Below are 27,789 nucleotides of genomic sequence, written 5' to 3'. Positions count from 1 at the left end.
CCATGTTTATTTGGGGGTTTGAAGTAATACCGTTACAGGACACTATTTAAAATGCTCATGAAACATTTCTGTTAGCAACTGTGGCTGGAATGGGGCCTTAGACACAAGAATGGACACTTGGGAGTATATGAGTTGGGGGAAGTATGTCCTAGATTGATGGTAATTCCTCTCAGGTTTTTTGTCTTTGGAGAAGCGTTGGCATGGTATTCCAAAGCATGACATGTAGTACTGGAAGCATGCACATTAGCCAGACTCCTTTCCATGCAATGGAATCTCAGACTACTTTTTTTTCTATGGTTATGTATAATGGAAGGGATCTGTGCATGTGAAAATAAATTTACTATAAATATGCAATTTATATATACAATGAAAAAATCTCTGAATCAAGGAGCAGAATGAGTACTGACAGAAAAATCACTATTATGTTCAAGCTTAGACTTAAAGTAAATGACACTTTAAATTCACAATGTGTTTAGCTTGTTCACACTTGTCAGTGCACTTTCTATACAAGTATGTTGGCACATGTGGAGATTTAAGGCACAGGTTGCATGAACTTAACAACACAGACTGAACAAAAACACATCTAGCAGATGAATTGCATAATTAACAAGAAAATCCACCAAATTGTTCTATAAATTCAAATGAGCAAATTATGGAAGTTTTTTGGGTTTTTTCTGTGAAGGCAACAACAGTGCACATTCTGCACACTTTACAATTTGTATTAATATCAAAGATAGATATAGTAACAGTGAACCAAAATAAGAGTTATGTACAATGAACAAAACAAAAGCTGTGTACAGAATGAACAGCTTTGGAAAACTAGAGGACCCTAACTGTTGGAAGTGCATTAATGTCAATGTTATCCGTACCCTCTTCCTTCATCCCATTTTCCTAAATATAAGGAAAGCTAGAACTTGCAAACTCACTCTGTGATATTCCTATGACCTATGCTAATACCACACCTAGGCATCTCAATGTTTTTGCCTCTTATAATGGGAGGCGAGCAAATCCTGGTTTAAAGGTGCAAAAGTGAAGATAAAGGTTACCTATGCCCTACTGCAGCTATGTGCCCCCACTTAAATGCAAGTCCCTGCCTCAGACGGAAACTATGGGATTCCCTGAATGGATGTCATGGTCAGGACCTGAAGGAACATTGCAGGTGGCATTAGAAGGCAAGCCTAGATACACCCCCAAAAATTTAGTGACCTTCTTATGTCACAAACAAGTCACTGGCAAAAGACACTAACAATAGAGGGGTTTTGCACTTCAAAGTAGTGCCCTTAGCCAGCAATCATTCCAGCGTGAATCTGCAGTTTGCTGGACCACTTGTTATGCACAATTTCAGTGTTATTCAACAGATTTCCTATTAACATCAGGTTATGTAGGCTCTTGCATGCTCCTCACTGTGCCCAGCTTCTTGGGGACAATGAAGTTATAAACAAAAGGGATACTTGAGCCAAAACTTAGCAATAAAGCTGAGACTCTCTTCTCAAAAGGATACAGATTTCCTTACCTCCTTTGAGTTCAAGACCAAAATGAAAACCTGTTTCTTCACTTTAACTGTTCCTCATGTGCAGTACCTTAAGCACAAATTCAAAGAAAAAACAACCCCACCCAAGACTTGCACTATATATTCTGTCGAAGTATTACATTATGCTATGCTGAGCAGTCATACCTTTTCCATTGTGGAGGGACAAATTCAGATCCTGTTTTACATATGACAGACAGAGATGAATATGAATCAGCCGGTGCAAAGGACACAGTGAGACGTCCCAGAGTGAGGCTTATGGAATTAGGCAGTGATGAAGGAAATGCATCCTCTGACATTTCAGATGAGACTTCAGAAATATTTACTGCAACCAAGAAACAGACTTTGTCTCTCCCACAAGCCAGTGGCTAAAGCTTTCATCTGGAACATGGGTCTGTACTGCATTCCTGGTAAATAATCGAGGTTTTATACAAATAAGAAACACTCCTGAACAACAGAGCAGAAGACAACTGTCCCAATGTCAGTACCCTGAGAAATGGTGTGCTGGCTGAAGACGTGAGAGACCAGACGAGGAAGTTTTCTGATTTTGTGCTATTTCTGCTGCTGTTGGTGACCACACTTACCATTGGCTTGTCTTAAATACTCAATTCTGCTTGCAAAGAATGGTCTGGTAAGGCCCCACCTCCCCAGTATCCCTTCTGTAAGAAGAGATTCAGACGTGTCCCTAAACCCTTCCCCTTCTTCCCAAACGAGGTGTTCCAGAAGACCTAGAGTACTCTTCCAGCTTCTCCCAGAAAAAAACCCAACAGTTGATGTGCTGATCTCATCCTGCTCTCTCTCCATTCGCTGGTACAATGTCACTGCTGAAGTGGGGAGAGCAGGATGTGCTTTGTGCAGTACCATTCACTGGCTAGCAGTCCACCAGAGAGTAGATTTCTTCCTAAGTGAAAGCCAGATAAACTTGCATGTTTCAAGAAAAAAGGCAAGAAACCCGCACCCAAGAAACTTACTACACTGCAGACACATCATATCCTCCATTCCACATATGCCAGTCTCTCAGCAGCTCTTTTCATTAAATAATCCTACCAAAACAGAACAGTAAAAAGGGTTATACACAAATTATTTCTTGTCCACTACATATTTAGAGGGTAGTGTTTTCCATGCTTGGTTTCAGTTTATTTGATGACTGTTTGGGTTGAAACAATCTCTGCATAGTCCCTAGGAAGTTTTCCTTCTTATCACCAAGAGGTCTGACCATATGCCCTCTAATCTTTTCAACTAATATTCCCACTCGAGCAAAAGCCTCCCAGTTTTCTGCTGTGGGTTTTTTTTTTCCATTTCTTTCTTCCTCTGCCTACAGTCTTGAGTTTTCTCTCCCAAAGTCAGACAGCTGCTTTTAAAGAAAAGGAGCAATCTCCCCCTTCCTCTTGATGGTTCCACCTAATCCAGTGGTTCTTTTAAAGGCAGTGTAACATGCAAACCAAGAGCAAAATGCAAATCCGACACTGCCTGTTACAGCTTCCATCATCAACCTGTGCATTAGCTTCAACTTCCAACCTTAGTATCACCAACAAAAGTGCAAACCCCTCTGCTCTCTCCTCAGAAAGACAGCCAGTATCTAGAGAAAGCTCCTTATAAACTCATGGCTGAAGAATGCCATTAGGACTTAGTCCTAGGCTTGTAGCTTTCTTCTTCTTGCTCTTCCCCCACCTTCTGCTGTCTGCTCTGCCTATATTAGCCTTGTAGGCTGACAGCGTTGACATTTCAATTGAAATCTTCAGGTAGGAGAGGAGCAGATTCTGCTGCAAATCTGAACCTACATTACATAAAGGGACCAGAGCCCACCTGATAGCTGATTCAGGCCTTGATCCTGTGATGATCTCCATGTGGGGGAGACCTAAGAATCAGGACATTCATTTTGAAGAACTGCTGCTCACTACAAATCATTGTCAGTGCAAATAAAGGCTTTAGTCTTTCCAATCTCTTTGCTACAACTACCACAAGCTTGTTTTCCTAATACTTAATAGAGTTTCACAGCACAGGCATGCAAGTTTCAGCACCAATCCAGGTAGAATGCAAATTTCAAAAATGAAGACTCAAGAGTAATAACAATCAACATAAGCTCAGAAATAATATAGTAGCCCTGGTAAAATATGTCAAGTATCATCTGTTTTTTCCTCAGATAAGAAGCATAACTCAGGACAACACAGGTAAAAGATTGTAAGTATCATACTTGACTTTAGGAATTATCGAGAAAGAACATACATCTAGATTCTGTATTCCTTCGTTCAGCTTGAGGGAATTTTGTGACTGATTTACTAGCAATTACAAACTTTGCCCCTCCACCACTTTCCAACAATCTTACCTGTTTTTTAACTGAGCTAGGAATCAGTTAATGCCCACTGCAAGTCAGACGGATCCTCTTGTGCTTGTCATGAACACGGATATTGCTACCTGCCACACTTACACGCTTCACACCTGGCATCAAAGTACAGTGAAATCTTGCTGTGTATGATTAAAAAAATCTATTGCCTTCAATCACTAGGTCCTCTGGGAGCCCATGAGGGCACTGACACGTTCTACAAGCACAGAGGGGCTTTTCACTCCTGCAAGCTACAGCCAGGCAGCGGCACGGGGTGCTCTGAGGGGTGCCCAGCGCGCAGCACCCCGGGCCGCAGCCTGCTCACCCGCCGCGCTCGGATTCCAAACCCCTGGCTTCGGACCAGACCCGCAGACGGGCACCCGGGCGGTGCTGCACACCACGCTGCGCTAGCCCAAGACACCGCGTTGTTAATACCCCCCGGTACACGTGCCAGCCTGTAATTCTCCCTCAACTCGTAGTAACCTTCAGCAGCGCGTTAACTGCGCGTGGCCAGCTGGGACCAGCGCCCGATGCCCGCGGGGGGCCGCATGCGGGCCGGCCGCAGCGCCGCGGGGGCCGGGGGCAGCGCCGGGGGCGGGCAGGCGGCGGCCGCAGCTCGCAGGAGGACGGGGTGGTCAGGGAGGTCCCCGCCGCCCCCGGGCCGGGGGGCCGCTTTCCTTCCTCAGGGAAAGGGCCTGGCTGCCCGCCGCCCCGCGCCCCCTGAGCCGCCCCCGCCGGGCTGCCACCCCCGCCGGCAGCACCTCTGGCCCGCTCCGCGCCCGCTCCGCGCCCCCTCCCCCCCTCCCCGCCGGGCTCTGCCCCGCCCGCCCCCGCCCCGGGGCGGTGTCCGCAGCTCCCTCCCCTTCCCGCGCCGCTTTACGACAGCCGGCGGTGGCTTTGCGGCCGGTCCGGGTGCCGTACGGCGAGCCGGGGCCCTCTGCCAGCGCGGCTCGGCGGTCGGCAGTGTGCGGGGCTGGGGCGGCCATGGTGAGTGCGGGCGGGGACCCGGGGGCCGCCTGTGCCTGTGCCGGCGGCTCCCAAGCCCTTCCCGGCGCCGAGGAGCCCGCTGCGTCCTTGGCCCGGCACGGCCGCGGTGCCGAGGGGCCCGGGGCCGCGCGGGGAGGGCGCTGCCCCGCCCAGGCCGCGGCGGGGCCCATGGTTGCGGCCCCGGGGTCACTGTCATTAAAGCGGGGCCGCCGAACAGGACGGTGCTGCTGGGCTGCGTTCCCTCGGCCCCCCAGCCGCGGGGCTGCGGGGCACGGCCGACCCCCGCCCCGCTGCCGGCAGCAGCTGGGCCGCGTCCTTGTGCCTCTGCGGCCGGTTCGGCAGCGTAGCCGAAGTGAATCTGCTAGGGCCGCTTCCCCTAGTCGTGTTGTTCCCCACGCATGTACTAATGCGACTTGCTGTGGAGCTTACCGGGTAGGCTTTGTTTTCTTTTCCTTTGGTAAACAAACGCTTTGTGTCTTCCCTGCTTAGGCCAGTACCATGGTGGCGGTTGGCCTGACCATAGCGGCAGCTGGATTTGCAGGTTTGTGGATGATGGGAGGACACTGAACACCCCGTTGTAGCTACCGTTGCCTGCTTCAGTACTGACGAATATTAAGGTGGTTTAATAGCTGATGCAGGACACTCTCTTGGGAGACCCTGTATTGAGAAACACAGCTGTAATCAAACGATCAAAGTGCTTACTTTTTTTCTGTCCCCCAAAAGTTTGTTTTGTGTTCTAATCCACAAGTTACCAGTTTCACTGAGTTCCTAAATCTTCAGGAAACTTCATACTTAGCCTTGTTCAACACTGATTTCTTTAAGGTCGCTATGCGCTAAAAGCTATGAAACAAATGGAGCCACAAGTAAAACAAGCACTTCAGAATCTACCAAAACCTGTAAGTTTTTGTTGTATCAGTAGCATCTTTTTATTGAAAAGTTTACTTAGCAAAATAAGTCCAGACTTCTCTGTGTTTTCTTCTAGTACTAAACATAATTTTGTTAGTAATAGCAATGCATCTCTGCAATTCTGCTGGTGGTTGACTAATAGAGAACTTGTTTTAGCAAGCTCAAGTACTCATTTAAATGACATTCCAACTGATTTTCTTATTACAAGCAGAAAAGAAGCTTCACAGTATTCTTACAGACTAAACCTCAGCAGCTACTAAAGCAATAATGAGTTGTTTTAAGTAATAAACTTAGAAACTGGTGGTTTTTAAACTAACACGTTTTCTCTTTCAGGCCTTCAGTGGATATTACAGAGGTGGATTTGAACCCAAAATGACTAAACGAGAAGCAGCTTTAATACTAGGAGTGAGGTAAAAGGAAACTTACTAGAAAGGAAAGGTAAAAAGGAGGCTGTAGTGTTACCTAGTTGCTGGCCTGGTTTGAAAAGCACATAATGTGCGGTGCTGTCCTATGCCCAGCTTCCCCTGGGAGTGTCACTGCCAAATCAGGAAATACAAAAGCAGCCTTTCAGGATTTTCTGTATTTGGGATTGTTGCATGCTAGCTTGCTTACAGCCAACTCTAGCTAGACTTCCCTGAGTCTGCAAATCCCTAGCACGTTCAGAAGCCGCGTGCGGGTCCGGGTAAGTATACCATTTTCAGGAAGCCTTGGGGTTTACCCGGTATGGGTAACACTGTTGTGCTGTTTGCTTGTGGTTCCCATTGCTGCTGGTGAATTTCAGATACATGTCGTGTGAAGGTGCTTGCAAACCCACTTCTTGCAAGTGGAGTAAATTCATCACTTACTAGAATATCTTAGGTATGATTATGGCAGCTATCCTTGCCAAAACTTAGAGAGTCTTAAGACCAAATGAACACATTCATCTAATAAGAGTATGAACCATTTCTGTTTGAAGGCAACTTCCAACTGAAGTTTGTATGCAAACAGTTTGTTGTTTGCTTTTTTTAAAATTTAATAAATCAGAACCAGATTTTTTTTTTCTCCAGCCTTTCGGAAGTTGTCCCAATAGAAATGTTACAACATAGCTCTGTTTCTTTTCAACTGTGTGAATGACCCCCACCATAGTAGACTGCTGTAGCGTGTTGTCTTCAGCATACACTGTTTTGGAAAAACTTTAGAAACTCTCCAGGACTTTCATGCTACAGATCAATAACAGGAAAAGAAAAACATATATGTAAGCCAAAGTTTATGGATAAGACACGGCTTGCTTGTTCTAAGACATCTACTAAAGATCTGGGGGGGTTTATGAGGTCCCCTTAAGTCAGTTTTTTCTGTCTCTTTCAAAGCCCTACAGCGAACAGGAGTAAAATTAGAGAAGCTCATAGACGGATCATGCTTCTGAATCATCCAGATAAAGGTAAGTAGATTTAAGTGATATTGATGAATTAATACATTTAAAATACAGATTAATAGAACTGTGTAGGGAAGAAGTGACTGGTAGATAGCTACCTTAGCTACAAAAAAAAACCCCAGAAAACTTGAGTGAGAACAAATTTTAGGGTGCCTTAATCCTTATGGTTTCGGAGCATGTTTTTGTGTTTGAAAGTGCTAAAGCAGGCAGACAGATTCAGCAGGTCAGCTTGTCGCTTGATCTGTGTGCATCAGATCGAAATACGATTTGTTAAAATGAGACTTAAAACCACCTTACTGTTAAATGAAAGCCCAGAGTATGTTTGTGCGCATGGTATACCATGTGCATTTTGAGTTCATTTGAACTCAAGTGCATTGGGAATTCACTGTAAATGGCAAGTGTAGAGCCTTCTGCGTCTGCTGAAGGCCCTACAAGATGAAATACTTGTTTGTGCTACTCTGAAGGCTCGGAATCTAGTTGTCCTTAAAGTTAATAACTTGAGGCATCTATACCTGTTCTAAATTGTTCACTTCAGTAAGTCAGAATCATGTGTTAGTTCTTGGTGTTTAACTTTTTCATCCTCACTTAACAGGTAAAATGGCTTCCTTTAAAGTGACTCTTGAACTTTATTGCTTTTATGCACCAAAATTGTCCTTGGGATCTGCCTTTCATAGACAGTACCTAGTGGAAGTGAACTTCAAAATTAACTTTTATTAAATATATGCAGAACCTTAAAATGCTATCCAAAGACTGCTTAGGAACATTTCACATTCTGTGTGACCTAAGTAAGTTAAATTAAACTTCAAGTAAGTAAAAAGTAAATCTAGTACTAGTACATGGTATATGTGCCACAGACACGCCACAAATACTTGCACCTCGTGGTCAGTTACAATTTCAGTGCATTTGCACAGTGGACTGTTTCAGAATCTTCGTAAGTCATTTCTGTATCACGTTTAAAGACTGAGCCAGTCCATTGGTACAGCAGCAGTTCCGTGCTGGCCTTGAATTAGGGGGGCAAGGTTTATCTGCACACTTGTTAGTTCAATGCTTCTGTATTCACAACAGATTTTATGTTGTCATTAGCAACAGATTCATTTATGACTGGTAAAACCGGAGAAAAAACCTCATTCCAACAAACCTAAAGCCATCTAGCAGGAACGGGCTGTCTGCATGCTTAGCTACTCCGGTGGCTCTATGTGTAAACTTAAAATGGCTTCAGTCATAACAGCTTGTTCCTTTAACTTGAGCAACTTCCAGATCATGCTCACTTTTTTCCCCTGTGTACTCTGGCATTAGTAACAACATAGAAACTATTTTTTTCATCTGATGTGACATGAAGGTTATCTTTCTTCTAGGTGGCTCTCCATATGTAGCAGCCAAAATCAATGAAGCTAAAGATTTACTGGAAGACCAAGCTAAAAAATGAATGTGAGAGAAAATCAGAGGGTTTGTCCATGCAAATGCTTATTTTTGATAAATGGCTTAAGAAAAGTTCTCATAATGACTTAATATAAATGAAGCTGGAAATGAGAATCCAGGGAAGTAAAATTCCCTCCCCACTCACTTCATCACTGTTTGGGAAACGTGTGAGGCAGCAAGGCTTAAAAGTTTTTGGTTTTTTTTTCCCCTAGCTGATATTAAGTGGCAAAAATCTGCCATTTGTGTAAAATAAAAAAAAAAAAGTAACTTGGTTTGGCCAGTGCATGTTACCAGGTACAGGTATGCTTAGATGCTGTTACCTGATTTTTGTTAAACTAGCTATGTTTGAAGTTCATGCTGCTGTTCTTTCATATGCCAAAGATAGCATGATGAACCAGTTTGGGGAGGGGGTGGAAAAAATCCAGAGGATTTATCGAATGGGAAGAATTGGGACCCATGTGTGGTTGTCTCAGAAAAAATAAAAAGTACAGGAAGCAACATACTCAGTTGTCTTTGCCTTGTGAAAAACAAGGTTGGTTGAACTCCAAGTATTACTGACGGGTCTGGAATGTCCTGAATTTTTTAGCAACTTTCAGTTCCTAATGGATTTTATAGCACTTAATAAATTCCAAATGTGTAAGTACTGCAGTTTTATCCATTATCTTACACTACAGTTAGAATTCACATAATAAAGTTTGTGTTTATAGCAGTTGGGAAAGAGGAACTCTTTATGTAGACCACTGAAGACACCAGAGCTGGACTTGCTGTGCTGCATGAAGCCTAACGCACCCCAGCACAGCCGCCTGTGCCAGTGCCTGCGTCAGGCCGAGTTCTGTCCTGCTCCGAGGATCTTGCCAGTCTTTCTGTCACTACGGCAAGACTGCTGAATGCAAGGCAGCGTGTGTAGGAGTTAATGCCCACCTGTTCATAAATACAGTGGATTTCAGAGCTTTCTGAACTAACCAGCCTCTGCTTCGGAGTAGTGCCGTAAGCTGTCGTACACCTCTGCGTGAACCCTGGCTGCTGCAGACTAGTTACAGGCCACGCAGTATGGATTACCAGAACAGCAAGGAAGAGTTTTGCCTTCAGAAGAGAGGATCAGGTCAGCAACATGAGTATGAAGTGGAAAATGCTTAGAACCTACAAAGAGAGGTACCTTTGTTTTACTACGAAATTTAAAGTGGGGTAAAACATCCAGCTGGAACATTGCTGCACAGCAGTTCCAGAGCCTGCACGTTGAGCCATATGCTGAATGCTACTGTACTTCAGTTTTCCCCTGTCAAAATAACACTGAATTTTTAAACATAGCTGCTTTTTTTTTAACTACCCTGTTTTTTCAACTTTTTCCACTCTTGTGGCTGCCTTATCGGTTGACCTGCTTGTGCACACTTAGGAGTTACAACAACTTAACTGCGTTTGTGCTCTGGGAGGGAACGCTGTTGTTGAGTATCACCCTTAAGTCAAATTAAAACCAGCCCATCTCCACCAACAAAATACTCACCCAACAGAGCTGGTCCAGTTCTTCCATAGCTGTAGGTGGCCTAGCAGCTGGAGCCAGGGGTGGGTCAGAACACTTGCTCCGGTCTTAATACCTTCTGACAAAATCAGGTAAGACGAGTTTTTTTCTTTCAAGTCGGCACAACTTCAGCACTACCGGTTGTTCAGACTTCCTGCAACAGCTCCGTGCTACCTCGATGTTTTTCCACACCTGGGATTTCTGCTCCATTGCTCTTGCTCATGTGCCTGAAAAGGTGGGTTAGTGTGTCACACTTCTCCCGCAAACTGCATTGCATTACTTCCTATATATGTCAGTCAGGGTACGTGATTCTCCAAGATAAGCAGTCTGAATTTAGACTTGTTAACTGATGTTTTATGTTGTGACCATAAAAAATAGAAGATTAGCATGCTAGAAAACTCTTCTGAAAGAGTTAAAGGTTCAAGCTGCCTCCTGTGTAAGTTTTAATTGTTAGTGTTTACAGCTTGAACACCTTCAAGTCAATAGTAATTTAACTTTCTGATAGAAACAGTCAACAGATGGAAGATCAAAGTTTATTTTCTTTTACTACCAGCATACAAAAAAAACATATTGCACATCAAACAACCAAAACAAAAATAAAAATACTCTACTAAGGACTAACATATGTAGTTTATACAGAATAAACTTTCTGGAAATTGATCTTTTCAGTAGTTCAGGTTATGTCTTAATGGACATGACTAATTCAGCTTAGTGTTAACTAAAGCTATGTTTGATTTTTAAATACTGTACAGTTTAATAAATAAACCAAACAAAGCCTCAATGTAGAACAGTCACTGCCAATGTCACCCAGAATCCCTGCAGATTATGAGAATTTTACAAATGTATTCCAGTGGTCTGCAGATTTTTTCCTCTACATACAGCATTTAAAAAACATGTATTAAAACAGACCAGTTTCCAGACTAAACTAATGGAGAAATTACATTTCAGTGCAAAATATTTTAGACTGCATTTCTTTCTAGTATTCCTCAGGTGAAGAAGTGGTTGCATATTATTAAAAATGTAACAAAAGCAGCTAATGCTTTCATAAAGAGTATTATGTTAGGGATCCCCCTCACATCTTTGCCATATTTTGAAAACAAAATAACATTTCCTATAGCCAGCAATTTTGTTTATTTAAATGTTACATATACTATCTCAAGGCACATCTGATGATATATTTATAACACAGTAGGTGTCAAAGTATGTTTAACATATGATTTCTTCAGGATCCCTCCCCTTTCTGTATTCCAAAATGGAGGAACTGAAAGTGCGGTGTCAAGACTGGCGATCCATATTCTATCTTTGGCAAGCTTATACAAGCACTATTTTAAATGTAATGTAAAAGAACTGTAAACTAGGAACTTCAGTTTATGAAACACCGTTCAGCACTGCTTCTTCCTGATTATTTCCATCCTCTTGAACGGTAACTTTCTTTTCATCAGGACTGTGCTGTAGTTTAGAAGGCTCATCCCCAGAAGTTGTCACAGGACCATTCACCGCCTTTTCAGAAGGGCTGTTTTCATCAATCGCATCTTTTGCCTTGCAAAACCAGAAACAGGATAGTATTAAAAATTCTGTAGAAATATACAGTGTCATCTAAATATCCCCCTGGCTAAACACAGCGACTCTGCAGTAGGGGATACCTCTTGCCTGTCTGTGCCAGTACCCTGTCATTTATAGCATCCTGTTACTTACCCTGTCATTTACAGGATACTTCTGTGTCAGACGCTTCCGAGGAAGTCATGCCAAGGTAACCCTGAGACACCCAGCGTACCCGCAATGTTCTATTTCACAATTTCAATTTGTCTAAGCCAATGAAGAAGAGTTGCATTTTACACCCTTTCAAAGTCTACAGTAAGATTAAATGGATCTTTGCTATTTTGCTAAACTCATACATAACTTGTGGCAGTAAGTTCAGTGTTACTTTAGAAGTAAAGGAATTACGCTTTATGCAGTTCTGAATATTATTTTCTATGACATGTAATGCCACTCTCATCGTTTAAGGAGAACAGATCTCAAATCTACATAAATTCTTTCTAAAATAGTTCATACCAGTCACTAAATGTGCTACCCTAGTAACCTCTATTTAAAACATCAGTTCTCAAGACTCATCCATGGATAATCTTCACATTTTATTATGTAATGCTCCATTACTGAGTGCAGTATTTTAAACTGTGTAAAGACTTAACTGGAGCATTACACTGGTCACTGCAGTCTGCAGTCACAGCCTACGAGTCAGTTCTGTTCACTCTGCACCATTTTTGCTTTCAGCCATTTATTCTTTGAACTCAAATGCATTTCTAGTCAAACAAGGGTGATTAAGTGAAGCATTCCTTTACTGTTTTGCTGCAAGGGAAGAGGGGAAAAAAATACATAAAGTCTTCTTACCGTTTCTTTCTTGGTTTTGGCTAGTGTCTCCTTTGGAGGGTTTCTCTGTCTACTCTGAGATTCAGCTCGTGATATATAATCAGCTACTGTTACTGTTCAAGGAAAAAAATTACAGTGATGCTCACATCAGAAGTCTAGTTCAGCATTAAGCTTCCTACGTCTTTTTTGTGCAAGTTACAGCATAACTGGGAGACATCTCACAAAAGGCCTTCACACTTGCAGGTATCAACTACATAGCAAGGATCAATTTGTTCTGTTAAACAGAATTTTTACCAACATCATGATCTGAAAGTGGAATCTTACAATTAATAGCAATTTGGGTCCAATTGTAAATTGTATTGGAAAATAAGGGCTTTCTGTACTAGGTTTGAAGAGATCAGGCTGCAGGCTCTTTGAACTAGAGACCGTCACTGGGGTTTTACTTATCTTTAGTAAAGAATTTCACACTAATAAAATGAAGGTAAGTTAAAATATGAGAAGAATTGGGGGGGAGGTTCAGAGTATGGTGTTACAATAAAGCAGCATTCAAGTCTTTGTTACTTCATGAAGCAACTGGCAAGAGAACTCACCCTCCTCCTGGTATTCAAAAAGCAATCCGCACGGTTAACTCTGCCTTGCGGTGGGTGGATTAATTGTGGTGTCTGCAGAGACACTGGAAGTGGCTCCGTGTGAGCGAGCCCGGGCTCCCCGGCGGGACAGCCATGTTTCACTGCTACAGCTACACTTACTGGATGCTGGCCAGGGGGGTTCTGACCTCTCTTCTTCTGACCACCTCAGCATCTGTCCTTGGAGCCTGGTTCTGTCTTATCCCACTCTCTTGCAACCACACCAACTGAGAGTCAATTCTATCTTTAGAATACGTAATACTACAAATTTAAATAGACACTTGTATCTTTGATGAGCTAAAGCACATTAGAGTTTGGAAGCATTATCTACTGAACAGTACAGTCAATTGCATTTAGTGTATCATGCATTCAGGTGAACTATTCTTTTGGATTTAGGAATGACTGTGCATGAAAGCTACATCTGCAATAGGAAGCACGAAGTATGAATTTTCTGTTACAGTAGCTGGGTCCTTGCACAACAGTCAAGTGAGTTTCTGTAGAAGGAGAACTAATTCTTTAAAAAGGAGGTTCTGTATCCAACTCCTCACAAAAAGATGAAGTATGTTTTACGCACTCAGTGTAAGACACCAATTTGTAATAGTCATAGATGTAGTAGGAACCCAAAACATACAGCAATGTAAATAAAATAATACAACTAAATGACTGAAGTATGCTGTTAGCATGGGGGGGAGGCGGGGAGTTCCTTCTGTCATAGTTTTGTTCATTATTCATGTTAAGTATTTATGTAGAGATTAAATTCTTAGAGCATTTTTCACAAAGTGTAACTACCAATGCTCTTACTGTTGTAGTTAAACATATTTATTATGCAAACTGAAAATGGCAGCTTGCACAGAAGACATCAAAAGGACAAAAAATAAGAAATTGGGTTTGGGCAGTTTTGTTGTAAATATAAGTATTCTGAGAATGAAAGAGAAATAGCCTACCTAACATCTCTTGGTGCTGCTGGCTGAAATTAGTTTCTGAATTAAATGGTGATAAGCATTTTTACTTTTTTTAGGAGGGTGAGTGGTTTTTTCTTCCCCCAAATTTTAGCGTAATGCAACAGCTTTTTTCTTCTTAATCCAATGTTGTATGAGCACCACAAATAAGGGAGACAAGTACGAGTGAAATTTTGAACCTGTCAATCTAGAAGACCTTCTGTTACTACCTTATGCCATGTACATACAAGCATTTTCTAAATAGGGCATTAGATTGGAAATTAGATAGTTCACCTTTAACATTTCAAGTGTTAGTACACACAAAAGAAATGCAACAAGCCACAACAACAAAAAATTGGAAACATGCAATTTCATTTCAATTCCTCCTCCTTCCCACCCTCAATTTGTAGATGACTTACAAATATTCACAAAAGCTGAGGACTGACAGCAGCAGTCTGACACAGGCATGGGGCTGGCAGGTGCCGCGTGAGCTCCCTCACAGGGCGCTGCCGGGGCACCCACATCCTGCCATTCCAACTCTGGGCTTCTCAGCCAGTGCTGAAAAGGTTGTGTCACATTCAGTGCAAGTGCACGGGTGCAGGGCAGCGCGGATCATGAACCCTCGTGTTTGTCTTGATCCTGGACCACTGAACTCAACAGCAGCTTGGCTATTGACTTCAACGAGAACTGGATCAGAAGCGTAACTTGTATGTCCAAGCAAAAGTTAGACATTACGAATTAGTTTCATTAGGCAGATTAAGAACTTTTATAAGTTCTCCTAGGAGAAGAAATGTCTCTCATCTTTATCTAGTAGTCTTATTAGTTATTGAGTAACCTTTTTATATTATGCAGCTATATGTAAAACAGCAGACACAACATTCTCTCATGCTTTTGACCTGAGATTACCCACAGCTCCACTCGAATTACCTGGCTGTCTATCTTCTGCCTGACCCCTGAAGCGACGCCTGCGGCTACGATTGCGTCGCTGGGGTTTTTTGTCACTATCATCTGCAATTGCAAAGTTTACCATGAACTATTTCTGATGATAAAATAAGTAACTTCTTCAGCAGTTTCAGCATGGGGCATTTAAAATTGCTTCTGTTAAAGAGACAGGCTAAGTAAGACAGGCTGAAAGAAAAACATAGCTTTATACTGAAAGCATACACAATAATGCAAAAGCTAGACTTTACTTTTTGCTCTTGGCTCATTAAAACATTTAGGCATAATATGCTTAATGACCTCAGAGTTCATTTATTAAATGAGTAACCATACGTCAAATTTTAGCCACATAACCCACAAAAGGGCTTTCCTTCTACATTAGTAAGCAACAGATTACATTCTCGTCCCAGTGAGTATCAACAAAATTTACTGAGGGAAAGTACTTAAGCAGAAGCTGGGTAGAGACAAATTAGCAGCTACTTAAGTAGCTTTCCTACACTGAGACCGAAGTTACCAAGGACAAAACAGAACACTGATCCAACAGTACTATTTCTATGAAAACAGCAGTACTAATGGGAAACAAGTTAAGTCTTTGGTGTCTCCGTCAAACAGTTTTTTACAAAAGAGGCATATGAAAATACTAGTGGAGCTCAGTAAACAGAAGACTTCATGGCCGAGCCATGGAGGCAGTCTTTCTTTAATCAGACAACAACTTTTAACAGAACGATTCGCCACTAACAGAAATGAACAAGTGTTTCACTACACTTACAAGGACAACACATTGTTTCTTAGCTCATTCTGGGACTATCATCCAACTGTTTACATACCTAAACCATTCTCATTAACAGAAGCTGTATCAGACTCTGTCATTCCATCCATAAGAACAGCATCTTCATCGGTCCTTCGCCGGCGTGACCTCCTGCGGCGGTTACTACTGTGGTGAGATTCACTAGCATCGGTATCCACAGTCTGGTCTGACTCTGTGTTATCAAGCAAGCTGTAAGGGTTGCTGTCCGGGTCTTTAAGCACTAAACAAACAAAAGGTTTCCATTTAAGATACCGTAGTAACATGTAATTTAACCTTCAGGCTGACTTGTATCTGTCTTTCAATGTTTCAAAACACAACGCAACCTTACAAAAAGGTGCAACACACAATACTACAGTATTTATGGTTTCAGACTGGTTCCTCTCTGACCCTAATGCAACAGCAAGTATTCCGAGGCACCACAACAGGCGCTTGTATTATTTCATCACAAAGATTTCCAAGGTGACATTTAAAGAACTTTTACTCAAAACTGCCAAATGTGTAAAACACACCTTTCACTTCATAGCAACATGGTACTTTTATTGCTACTGAAGCGTTATGAATTAGCACCTGCAAGTTCTGACAAAATGTAACATGACTTCCATTCTGTGAATTCTTCTCTCATTCTGTACCTAAACATAAGCTTAGCTTAGAAAGCAGCCATAAGTAACATGCCAAGGGTTGATAAACTCTGATAGTATCATCATTATGTGTGTGCATAGAGGAAGGAAAGGGAGATCACTGTGGGCAGAAGATGAATAAAAATCTAACAACATAGCGCACGACAAGAAACCATCACACAACTCCATAGTATGTGGGGACTTCAGTAATGTAAAAAATGAGTATTTTTAAATAGTTGGTTATACAGAAAGTTGCCAAGAACAAAGACTAAATTCAAAGTAAGTTTGAAACACAGTACCAGAGCTAATGGATGACTTGCCACCACGAGGTCCACCACGCCCACGACCTCCAGATACACTACGTCCTCGTCCTCCAGGACGTCGCCTATTGTCACGCTGGTGTCTGCTTTCTCTGTCATCTTCTCCTGCCAAGGACCAGTCACTAAGTTCATCTTTTCTCTCAGATTCTGTTTCAGAGGGATTAGAGAGCTCAGAGTTTGTACCTTGTACAAGAAGGAAAAGAAAATTGGAAATGAGTATGAAATTTAGGGTGATATTCTGATTTCAGATCCTCACAGAAGTCTTCCAACCAGCATGGCTGGTTATATATGCTATTTGTATATATATACACACACACACAATTTATTAATATATATTTAAAAAAGCATAATGTATGTATAATTTTACATTAAATATGCCCACGCACATACAGAATAGACCTAACTTTCTAGGATTTTCAACCTAGGTTTGTTTGTAATAACACGTGAAGTAAGAGCTCAAAGATTACCAGAGCTGTAATTTATGTACACAGATAAATCAAGGATTAAACCATATTTCCTCTCTTTGTGTGTACACTGCAGGCATTTGGTGCAGTTTCTAGGCAACTTCTCTGAAATTCCCAAGGACAACTTTGCCACCTTATAGCTGATGGCTGTTGCTAAGCAACCTCTCCTGGCTGTTATAATGCTGCCTGCACCATTTAACTGTTTGTATTAAACAGCGTCCATAATATCCCACCATCTCAGAGTTAACTGAACTCACAGCTTTTTACTACTGGAAAATTCAACACCTACTATTTATTTTAGACATCCAGGAACTCTCCCTGCTGACCATTCTGGAGTAAAGATATTTAGACCCATATGGCTCTAATGTACAATTCCTGCCATTTTGGGGTGGGGTGTGAATGATTTCCAAAGTAAAGCATGTATGTGTATAAAAGAAACTGTACAACCTTCATTAGAATTCAGTCAAACAATTCACTGGGAAATAGCAAAAAGCAAAGCCACAAACATTAGCATTATCATCAAAACCAACGTGACCAACACGGCACTACCCTGGACACTACAGTCAGTGACAGACTCAAATCCAGAAGAACGTGTCTGATTTTGTAACAGAAGCAAGCTACGTGTACATGATGAAAAGTAAGTCACTGAATTGAATATATAATTTTTCGTTCCTCATTTACTGCAGCACCTACGTTTCTTGAAATACGTCTATATTGAAATGCAGGCTGTCTCCATGTGGGGAGCTGCTGCTGAATGAAGAGGGGATGTGCACACCTCTAGGGAACTGAACTGCGGTTCCTTGTTAATTTAAAAATGCATCAGAATCCCCCACCACATCTTAAACAAACCCAGTTAGCTCCCGACCAAATTAATAAAAAAAAAAAAAAGAAGATTTTGTGCCATCTCCATTTTAAATTATTCTGGTTTACTTTTGAAAAATACATTCATAAGATGGCCACCATCACAGACAAGCGTTATTCCTCCTCCTCAATCAAAACATGTAATGCTAATTTCAGATATTTTTTTTTAAACTTGTGTCTCCTGTAGAGTATCTGTATCTGTAGCCCTTTCTCCTTCCCAGCTTTATATGGTATAGGTACTACTGTTGAAGGACTGCTTCAAATCATAGTTCAGTTTACTCACTTTTTTGCTCAATTTAAAACTGAACTTCAATGAGAATGTGGCTCTAATTAGGTATTTTGAGCCATGTAAAAAATAAAATTACAATTCTAAATTTTCAGCCCTACCTTCACTCAACTACACTGAATACAAGGGAATCTAGAGACAGTTACAGACTCAAAACCATCCTGAGGACTCACTCAACAGATGCTCAAGAAAACTCACCGTAACCAGATGTGTAATTGGGGCCTCTGCGACCTCTCCCTCTTCCACTGTAGGATCTGGAACCTTGCACTGAGGAGAGGGTGCTCTCGTCAGTGGTATAACCCTTCTCTTTTTCAGGAACTCTAGCAGACGAAGGCCTGAAACCCATACCAATCTGACGCAACTGCTCATCAATCTGGAGCCTTTCCAGTCTTAGCTGTTCTACCTCCTACAAAAAAGGAAACAAATTTTCTGATAAAGAAATGTTCTTTCCCCTCACAAAATACCATCGCCCATCCAGTCACCTTAGAAACTAGCACTCCTGTAGGTGAGTTAACACCACCTCGAAGGTGACCGCAAGTAACGGAATTCCAGTATGACTTCTGCAGTCGCCAAGTATTGGAAGAAATCTAAACCCTTTCTCTCAAATCACCACGCAGAAATTGTAAGCCTATGACGACTTTTCTTAAGAAAGCTTCACCACACAGTCTCCAGTCAAATTTTTAAAAAAGCAAACTGACAAAGTAACACGATTCAAATTCATTCATTATTCCTGTTAAGTCAACACCACAACTCCATACAAAGCCAACTAATCTAAATGGATAATTGTTCCAATACTACATTATATTAGTGTGTTACTATTAGAAATTCCATCCTACCCCAACAGAATAACAGCACACTAACACAGACAAAAGAATTGCGTGTTACTTCCCAAATGCCACTTAAACCAGTGTTCTTCACAGTCCAATCCTTTCAACACCAGCAGTCGAAGTGACAATGATAGTGTATTTAAAGGCCTGCATAATACATATGGGCGAGGGATGGCTTCAAGGCACCAAACCTTAAATCCTGATATACAGAGGAACAGTTTATCAACTGCAAATCCCACCAAAGTTGTTGCTTAAAAATTCTGCTCCTTCAACCAAAGCTTCCTCTACCGATTCTTTCTTCTGAAATACACTTACCTTTAGATACGCGATGTGGTATTCTAAAAGAACTTGGACATTTCCAATGCTTTCTTTAGTACCAACAAATACAAACGGTACCATTCCCTACAGAAACAAAACATAAAATGTTATTTTCAGGAAGAAAGATCTGTTTAAATTACAGAAGTGAGCTGAACAGGCAAAGATGATATCCGAGTCTTGGGCTGCAAAGGCGCGCTAGAAATAGCTCAGACTGGGGCAAGGGTAGAGGCTTGTACGTCAAGCACCGAAGGCTGCCCGGCTCCCCCAGCAGCCTGCTCTGGCAGGCGGGGTAACCTGACACACAGTGTTCATGTCCCTCACGCAACACAGCTGCCGCGTGTGTTTATCACAGTCGGTGTACAAAAGCATCCATAGTTTACCAGGAAGTGTCCATCGGTCAATTAAACCAGCTTTACAAGATGAAGCACCATTAGAAGATCTGATCTTACGTTCTCGTATATTTAGAATATGTGGACACCATTAACACTATCACTCCCAAATTTAGTTATGCTGCTAAAGTACATGGAAGATTTAAAAAAAAAAGAAAGGTTTTGCTTCAGCAGCAAAAAACCACTTTCTCTAATTGTTTAATATAAAATTTAATGCAAGATGTCAGTCTGCAAAAACCTTAAAAACAATTTTCTCTGTATTCACAGAAAAGTTACATAACTGGCTTCATTAAATAATCCACAAGCATCTATCCTAGAAAACTACCCACATCACAGACGCCATGTTTTTGTAACATGGACATCAGCACCATTACAGGTTAGCTAAAAAAAAAGCCCACAGAAAAGTGCAGAGGCCACGCAGGCTGCATTTATAAACTGCATAACGATGCAGAGATGAAACAGCAATCCCCTTCTGATGCAGTAAGGTAATGCTTTTAACTCATTTGAGCCATTCTCTAGAAACTCTCACTTTCTGCATATACTTTCCAACATGTTCTTTGTTAAAAGGTTCCACATGACTGGTTTTGAAAACAAAAACCTAATCATAAGAAGAAAGAAAAAAGTACTTACATCTTCACGGGGCAGTTTATTTTCATTATCTCCTTCAATTCTCACCCTGACGACTCCAGACTTGTCTACAATCTCCTGAATCACTTTTCCATTTTTTCCAATAACTTTTCCTTCAGAGGGCAAGAATGGTTAATTTTGCACCCACATGCAAAGTATTTTAATGGGTTTCTTGATATTTTAAATTATGCATAACATAATCGTAACAACTACCTGACCCTCCTTTACCATTCGCTTTGCTTCTAAGTTTTCTTCTACTTCAGAGGTACAAAAAAACCCCCACAGAAAACCCCACACTGTGTCAGAAGAGGTGAAAACTTCTCAAATTAAACCATCTGTGTACATATATATATATGTATGCATAGAATAACAAGCATTGACGAAGATCACCACTACACACACGTTTCAAATAATCAGACTAAAATGCACAAAAGTTCTGCAAATGTCTATTTTAAATCTATGTATCAAAATTACTTGGACCCCCTGACTCCACATGCACCCCCGCCTCATTCAATCTTTCCTGATATTTTGTCAGGCCTATATAATATACTTTTGTTGGGAGCACCTTAAAAAAACAAAGCTAAAAACTACATCACTGTTTTCTGAAAATTAACTTTGCCTTTACAACCAACTTGAGTAGTACCCATGCTTCCCATATTACCTTTAAAATACTGAAATCATGCATGGGATCAAAACCAAAAGGTTCTCTAGAACTTTTATGTTTAGATCTCAAAAAAGTGACTCCTCTGCTGCCTTATTAAAAAATTTTAGCTCTTCCTTATACTATAGCTATGCAGAAACATTTCTTCAAGCCAGCTACAGATACGTGCCACTTAATTTAAAATTATGATTAAAGGAAGGTAGAGCCTCTGAAAAAAGGCTATAACAACCAAAAGCACGTGACAGAGTACTCCATAAGGAACATTCTTTACAGCAGATATTAAACATGATACAAAGTAAAGTACAAAAAGCATTAAAAATGGTTTCCTTTCCTCAACAGTTCAAATAGCTCAGCAGGTCTTTTCTGTGTATTTTTTGTCTTAGAAAAACGTTACAGCTATCATTCTGTATGCCTACAATTTCATTTTGCACAGCAATCCTCTTTCTACTACTAAAGTAAACCACACTCGCTGTACCATTAAACGTTTTTCTATGGACAATGGTAAGCCAGTATTTGGGAAAGTCCTCAGTCCTGAGGAGCTCCAGTACCTGAAACTGGCAATTCAGTAGATGGCACTCTCCTCTCTTGGCACAGAAAGTAGTGCCCTGGGCAAAGTGTGGTAACTTCAATTTGAGTCATTAATGATCATTAAACTTCTTAACTTGGGTGTCTTGTAGCTAAATATACATCTGCTTACATAAATGACTGTAAGTGATCTGGGCAAGATGCCTGCCTTTGACATAAATTGGTATTGTAATCATTTAAAAGCAGCATTTTCAGGTAAATGCATTACTGTGACTAGTACAAGGATTCTTAATTCTTATTATATGTGGGTATATTCACATTAGCACATGCTACCCAAAGCCCCCCAAAACCTCAATTTGTAAAACATCAGATTTAGCAGATTTCCTTGGTTCAACTAGGTTTGTTGAATCCAAAAAAAAGTCGGTAATCAAACTTTTTTCACTGTTAAAATACTGACAAAGTTATTATGCAGCAATAATACATGTAATTTCTTAATAATTCCCTGATACGTACAGCTTTAAAAGATTAATCACTTTCTACTTAAATGGAGAAATCAAATATTGTGCTAGCATCTAAATCTTCTTTGCAGTGTCAGGCTGATTAGGCTCCCTTTCCCCAAGTTTTCAAGTTTTAGCAGTATTACATACCAACAAGATTTCTGGGAACTTGAATAAAATCCTCCACAAATTCCAAGTAACTTCTAGCCTTTTTTACTGCATCAGCAGTCTGGAAATGAATTAAAAAAAAAAAAAGTTTATTTGTGAATAAGTTAAAAATAAAACCTTGTAACAACAGCTGCAAGTCTTCCAAACATGAAACATTTTCAAAAACAGAGGAACAGAGACAGAATTGATCGAGAACTAAATGTTGAAGGAGTAATGGAGTACAATGCTCACAGACAAAATTCAGCAGCAAAGCAAAGCATCAGTAATGACCAAAACAACTTCTTCCATGTCATTTCAAGACATTATAAAACATTATCTGCAACATATGACAAGTAAACCCCGGACAAAGTATCTTACAGATGTATCTTGAAGGATTTTCTGGTCGACACTAATTAGGAAAAAACAGCTAATTTTATTCTTTCCCTCCAAAATCAACACACAGCTTTCAAATCTAGAGTCCATTTATTAAAAAAATAATAATAATAAAAATCAATGTAACTTATCACAAAGATTCTGTACTGAAAAGAAAAAGTCTGTCAGAAGTCCTACCAACATTCATAGGAACTTGAGCTTACAAGACCTACTACGTTAAAAACAGACTTTGGATCATGTACCTCATTTCACCTGACTTCACAGTGAACGAGGAGGTAACGGCAAGCCATCATTTAACCTCTGCACTTTCCTCTAAACTGCTTTGGAAGCACCCAGTTTTTCTGCACATAAACTTGCTACTGTTGGTATTGTCAGCAATATAAACTTAGTTTGCAGTTTTTAATGTCATTTTTTAACATGTAGTCTGCCATTACACTACCCAGAGGACCGCATATAGAAAAATGGCCAAGGAAAAAATAAATTTTAGACTGGTTTGTCTCTTGACAGTAAAGATAATGTCACCTGATAAAGACATTTCCAAGGCTGAAGGACAACCACTCCACAGAGCTTTACAGGCTCACTGCAAGCAGCAACTGGCTTTACAGCCTTTTCCATATGACAGGTGTACTGATTTTTCACAACAGCCTAAATGTAACAGGCATTAGACACTCTCCCCTCTGTGAGGTTTCTGTTCTCTTACTCAATATTCAAGAGAACAACATCGGTCACAGAACCTTTCTTGTAACAGATCCGTTTTTGCGTGCAAGTCTTAATACAAAGTACTGTTTGCCAATACACATTAAACCTCAACAAATAAACACTACCAAAGTATCAAAAGTATCTACTCCAGGTGTGCGCATGCTGACAAGGCTTGCCCACCACACAACTCTCATCTTCAGGACAGTGACTTGCTGCAGAAAGGCTGGGAGGCTACATCCAGAGCACAGTGCAGCAGAACTTGGCAGTGCTCAAGGCAACGGGGGAGTCAAAGGAGTAACAGCACTGCAGGAAGGTGTAGGAGCCTACAGACAGCACACCAAGCCTGTGTAGAACTGGCTACAAGTAGGAAGCTTTCAGTTTTTCTCTACAACGATTTTTCTACTTCTGTTTCTCTCCTGTCTTATGCCTGACAGGAAACTATGCCTGAATAACTAACACCTTCAGATAAACCCTCTCCTGCAACTACACGCAAAATTACACTAGTGCAACCTGAACTCTACAGCCCATGCTAAATTGGCGTACTGCACTAAGGAATCTGTCCTAATTGTGTCACCTCTTCATTACAAATAAATTACAGCCAAGGCACTCTCCTTCGAGGATGCTGATTTCTGGCCGCAGCTCATCTACAACGTTTTCCAAGACGGGTCAGCGTCACTGGTTAGTGGGGACAACTCCTACAAATACTCTCTTACAGCTTTATCATTTAATGACAGAAATTAACTGACAGTTAATTGAGGCTATACAGATGCTGAAACAAGAAACAAAGCTTCAAATTAGCAACAGCAGAAGTGGAGAATTAAGGAATGACTATCAGCATCTAGTCAGTAATGACAGCTTTTGAGCATAGTCTCCATTTTACATGAACACCTCAGCCCTTCCATCTGTCACTTTTTAGGCAACACTTGAAATAAGGGTACCACCAGCTCCTGCATCTTTCAACCATATCAGGGAAGCCCTAGGAGAACAAAAAATTTATAAACCTCCACTTCTGGCAGAGGTCAAAATGATAGCCAGAGAACCATGGGCAAACTGGATTTCAAGATAATGAAGCAATCCATTCAGCATGGAAAACAGATGACCAGGAAGTTGTTGCAGGGAGCAGAGGTTATGCAAAGCAACTGCTAAAATGATACAAATGCCAACACACGTTAGCAATTTTTCACCTTCAGTGAACGCTACAAATATGACAACTACAGAGTTCAAAATGCCCCGTGCTAGAGGTATGTTTTATCAATTCTTTCCCAAGTAAATATGAAGGAATAGTGACCACTTTCACAGAAATGGAGCCAGGATGAAAAAAATAAGCAACTGCCAGGAACTGGAGCTCTCCAGTGCACCCGTAGGCATATCAACACTTTGCCACAAGCACTCAGAACCTTTACGCAAGTACAACCTGTATGACTCATTCACACCTCAACATGAGAGAGCACACAAAGCTGATCTGGACAATATATTCTCAGTTCCTCACAGTCAATAAGTCCGAAGAGGAAAAAAAAAATATTTCACTCTTTCTCTAGAAGCGTGCACATGAATTAAAGACCTTAAAGGATTCCAGTTACCAGTTACTATCTAACTGTGAATTTCCCATCCATACTCTGGTTACTTCACACAGTACGCCATACAATCAAAACACATCTATGTTACAACAGTCTTTCAGAGAAATCTTAAATGCAGGATCATTTTCCAAATTCAGCACTCACTGTACCTACCACTTTTGCAGCAGGAGAGTTCTAAATGAGTGTGAAACAAGACTGTATAGCTGCAGATTTTAGGGAAAATGTTTTGTACCAGTCACTAACATAGATCTAGTGGCTACACACTCTGGGAGTGCACTCCTATCACAAATGGTGGATCTGTCTCAGGAGTCTCACACCAGTTTCGGAGACAAGGTTTCAAAAGCCTCTCCGAAGTCCTGGTAGCTCTTTTGGACCTTCCCAAATAGAAAAAACAAAACCACCTGTGGGAATCATTTGAAAAGCCTTATCGCCATGCAGAAAAAGACAAAACCCTCCCAGGTCATAGCAGGGAACATGCTTCTGCCATTGTGATACAAGTTGGGGTTTTTTTTCCCCACAAAAATAAAACTCTTATTAGCTCAGTTTCATTTGACTAGAAGACTAATCAAAGTTCCAAGGGGAAAAATAGTTTTCTTGTTTTCTCCAAAGAGAAAACAAGTAACAGTCTCCTGAAAAAGCCTGGATAGATAGGATCTTGCTGTCCTTCTATCCAAAACTTCCCAATACTCTTAAATTTTAATCTCCCTGTTCCTTCCCTCAAAGATTCTGGCCCTGAGCAACACTGAACTTTCAATTTTACGCAAAACATTAGGTACAGGAGACCCTCAAACCCTGATACAATGCCAAGGACACTGGATCACTACTCCCACACATCTCAGCCCATGCACCCAGCCATTAGGCCCAAGCTGCTTGCCAGCTGCAGCTTAAAAGAGGCAGAAAGAGCATACAAGTATACCCAGATGATGAAGCCGTTGTCATGTGAAGTATTTAGGTTGCCTGGTTTCTTTAGAAGCAGCTATCTCTTCTAGGAAGGACAAGGCTGGATCTGTCTAACGGTGTTTTTATTTAGGGGGCATCTGGTATTTATAATCGTTGCTGTGCACTACTGTAAGAGGCTGGTGACAGTCATAACCTTTCCACAAGTTTCAGCATCACATCATTCACATTAAAGAGACTGAAACTGGAATACACCAGACATTCTACTGCGTTCAAACTTGGCTGATTCTTCTTCATGAACTGTGTGATATGATTTACTGGTAGTACTAGGATCAAAACAATCTGTTGCCACCTTGAAACCCTAGTAGTGTTTAAGGTTTCCCAAAAAAAGGTCACAAAAATTCAGAGATACTGAAGAATACAGAAATTTGTCTTCCTCTCAGCAGTATCAACTTCCTCTGACCACTGGATCATAACCAGGTTCTACTCCTGCATGCATGGAGCATAATTAAGAGACCTCAAAATTCCCGAAACAGTAGACAATCAAGGATTTCTAAGTGTCAGACACTCGGGTGTTAGTGGCATCTGTAGAGCTGGTAACACGTGATAAAAAACCTCAAGAAATGTCCTGCCAGGGCCTTACTGACAGTGGCGACTTTGTCGCTACTCTTCTGCCTCCTGAATGGATGCTCGTTTTGGTGCAAAGACCAGCTACACTTCAAGGCACTTGGAAGGTTTAAAGCACATCAGGTCAGAGTCACACAAATGGAATTAACTTGCAGCAAGCCAGTATCGTTTTGCCAAAGCCAGCATTACACTGCTGAAATAAGATGAGAAGCAGCAGACAGAGACTTCAACAGATTTGGCTGAGTCAGAGCAGCAGACACTACACAAGAAACTACATATGAATTGGAAAGGGGGGAGAAGAACCAACAAAACCAGCATATACAGTCTGAAGGAATAAAAAAATCCGTATCTGTGATCAAGCAAAATAGCAGCAAAAAAATACTTCTCTCAGGTTGACCAAAACACACTGTGCAGTTACAGAATTCGCACACCAGCACACGGAGAATTAGGACAGAACACATCTTATGGAAGACACCATCACAATAAAGTCTCATACTCCAAATACATGTAAAATAAACTGCTACAGTGTGAACATGCATACAGACACTCAGACAACTACTCAGCTATTTCCAGTTCTTAATTCTGGGTATAGCTCTTGCCACTCTAAAAGCAGATACAGAGTGAAATGCTCATCGTCCATACAAAGCTTCCCCTTACCTCTCCATAGATTCTGAAAGTACCAGTATCCTCCTCAAGTTCAATGGCGGTAACTCCTGGAACCTTTCTGGCTTGTTGTATGTTACTGCCATGTGTTCCTATAGCAAGTCCCATTAAATCTTCTCTGACTACAAATTCCTCATGAAATGCTGCAGCAAGCTGTTTTGTGCACTGAAGAAGAAACCAAGTAAGAATCATACATACGCACTCAATGGCACGTACAGTTATGTACTCAGTTTCAAGCAACAAGAATGACAAGCTATGGCTTACTTCTAAGTGTTTTGTAGCTTCTTCGTTTCTTGACATAAGCATAAGTTTGGTGCGAATGCTGCGCAAATGCATGTCACTCAGAATGTTCACTCTCTTCACTGTTGCTTCGCTGGCAGACTGCAGAAGTGAAGGAATATGAAGTTTTGTTTTTTAAGCAAATTCACATTTGAAGGATAAATCGACAACTTAAACTAAATCATAAACATGATCTGAAATTTCTAGAACTTACATGGACATTATTCTTCCTCAAAATAAAGCATAAGAAGTTCAGCACCACTTCTGCAAAGCACCAACTTTCTGTTCTCACTCACAGCATGTTTTCTGCTAAAGGTTTTGCTGCTGGATATACACCATTAACTCTT

At 41.1% G+C, this 27,789-nt stretch overlaps 2 protein-coding genes and 1 long non-coding RNA gene across 12 annotated transcripts in view; 1 reads left to right on the top strand and 2 right to left on the bottom strand.

The window, feature by feature from the left end:
* The window catches only part of LOC130158144 (uncharacterized), a 22,166-nt gene extending 16,766 nt beyond the window's left edge, over window positions 1-5,400 (bottom strand). For 2 of the 3 annotated variants that reach the window (XR_008825183.1, XR_008825182.1), the window contains exons 1-3: window positions 5,268-5,354; window positions 3,855-3,967; window positions 1-2,571 (exon numbers count right to left, since the gene is read on the bottom strand). The exon at window positions 1-2,571 is cut by the window's left edge. This is a non-coding gene — a long non-coding RNA (uncharacterized LOC130158144). Of the gene's footprint in view, window positions 2,572-3,854; window positions 3,968-5,267 lie in introns of all 3 variants that reach the window. The other variant, XR_008825181.1, reaches the window with a different exon arrangement.
* On the top strand, window positions 4,727-9,076 carry DNAJC19 (DnaJ heat shock protein family (Hsp40) member C19). 4 transcript variants are annotated; one of them, XM_056358624.1, is made up of 6 exons: window positions 4,727-4,838; window positions 5,328-5,379; window positions 5,661-5,734; window positions 6,078-6,154; window positions 7,091-7,161; window positions 8,511-9,076. In XM_056358624.1, the coding sequence occupies exons 1-6, from the start codon at window positions 4,836-4,838 to the stop codon at window positions 8,579-8,581; spliced, it is 348 nt and encodes a 115-aa protein (XP_056214599.1). In that variant the 5' UTR covers window positions 4,727-4,835; the 3' UTR covers window positions 8,582-9,076. The 4 variants fall into 4 exon arrangements, with proteins under 4 accessions (XP_056214599.1, XP_056214602.1, XP_056214603.1 ...); XM_056358627.1 differs by lacking the exon at window positions 5,328-5,379 and having other exon boundaries at window positions 4,769-4,838; XM_056358628.1 differs by lacking the exons at window positions 4,727-4,838; window positions 5,328-5,379 and adding an exon at window positions 4,868-5,270.
* A 1,533-nt stretch (window positions 9,077-10,609) lies between these two features.
* FXR1 (FMR1 autosomal homolog 1) overlaps window positions 10,610-27,789 on the bottom strand; it is a 38,694-nt gene continuing 21,514 nt past the window's right edge. For 2 of the 5 annotated variants that reach the window (XM_056358621.1, XM_056358620.1), the window contains exons 7-17: window positions 27,428-27,544; window positions 27,158-27,328; window positions 22,311-22,389; window positions 20,481-20,590; window positions 19,459-19,545; window positions 18,515-18,722; window positions 16,685-16,888; window positions 15,788-15,988; window positions 14,949-15,029; window positions 12,479-12,570; window positions 10,610-11,629 (exon numbers count right to left, since the gene is read on the bottom strand). In XM_056358621.1, the coding sequence (XP_056214596.1) occupies window positions 11,459-11,629; window positions 12,479-12,570; window positions 14,949-15,029; window positions 15,788-15,988; window positions 16,685-16,888; window positions 18,515-18,722; window positions 19,459-19,545; window positions 20,481-20,590; window positions 22,311-22,389; window positions 27,158-27,328; window positions 27,428-27,544 (1,521 nt within the window). In that variant the 3' untranslated portion in view covers window positions 10,610-11,458. Of the gene's footprint in view, window positions 11,630-12,478; window positions 12,571-13,047; window positions 14,726-14,948; window positions 15,030-15,787; window positions 15,989-16,684; window positions 16,889-18,514; window positions 18,723-19,458; window positions 19,546-20,480; window positions 20,591-22,310; window positions 22,390-27,157; window positions 27,329-27,427; window positions 27,545-27,789 lie in introns of those variants that run through there. The other 3 variants (XM_056358622.1, XM_056358623.1, XR_008825180.1) reach the window with 3 other exon arrangements.

The sequence above is a fragment of the Falco biarmicus genome, chromosome 13, assembly GCF_023638135.1.
Source record: "Falco biarmicus isolate bFalBia1 chromosome 13, bFalBia1.pri, whole genome shotgun sequence".
Taxonomy (NCBI): Eukaryota; Metazoa; Chordata; class Aves; order Falconiformes; family Falconidae; genus Falco; species Falco biarmicus.
This window is presented reverse-complemented; position numbering and strand designations above follow the sequence as displayed.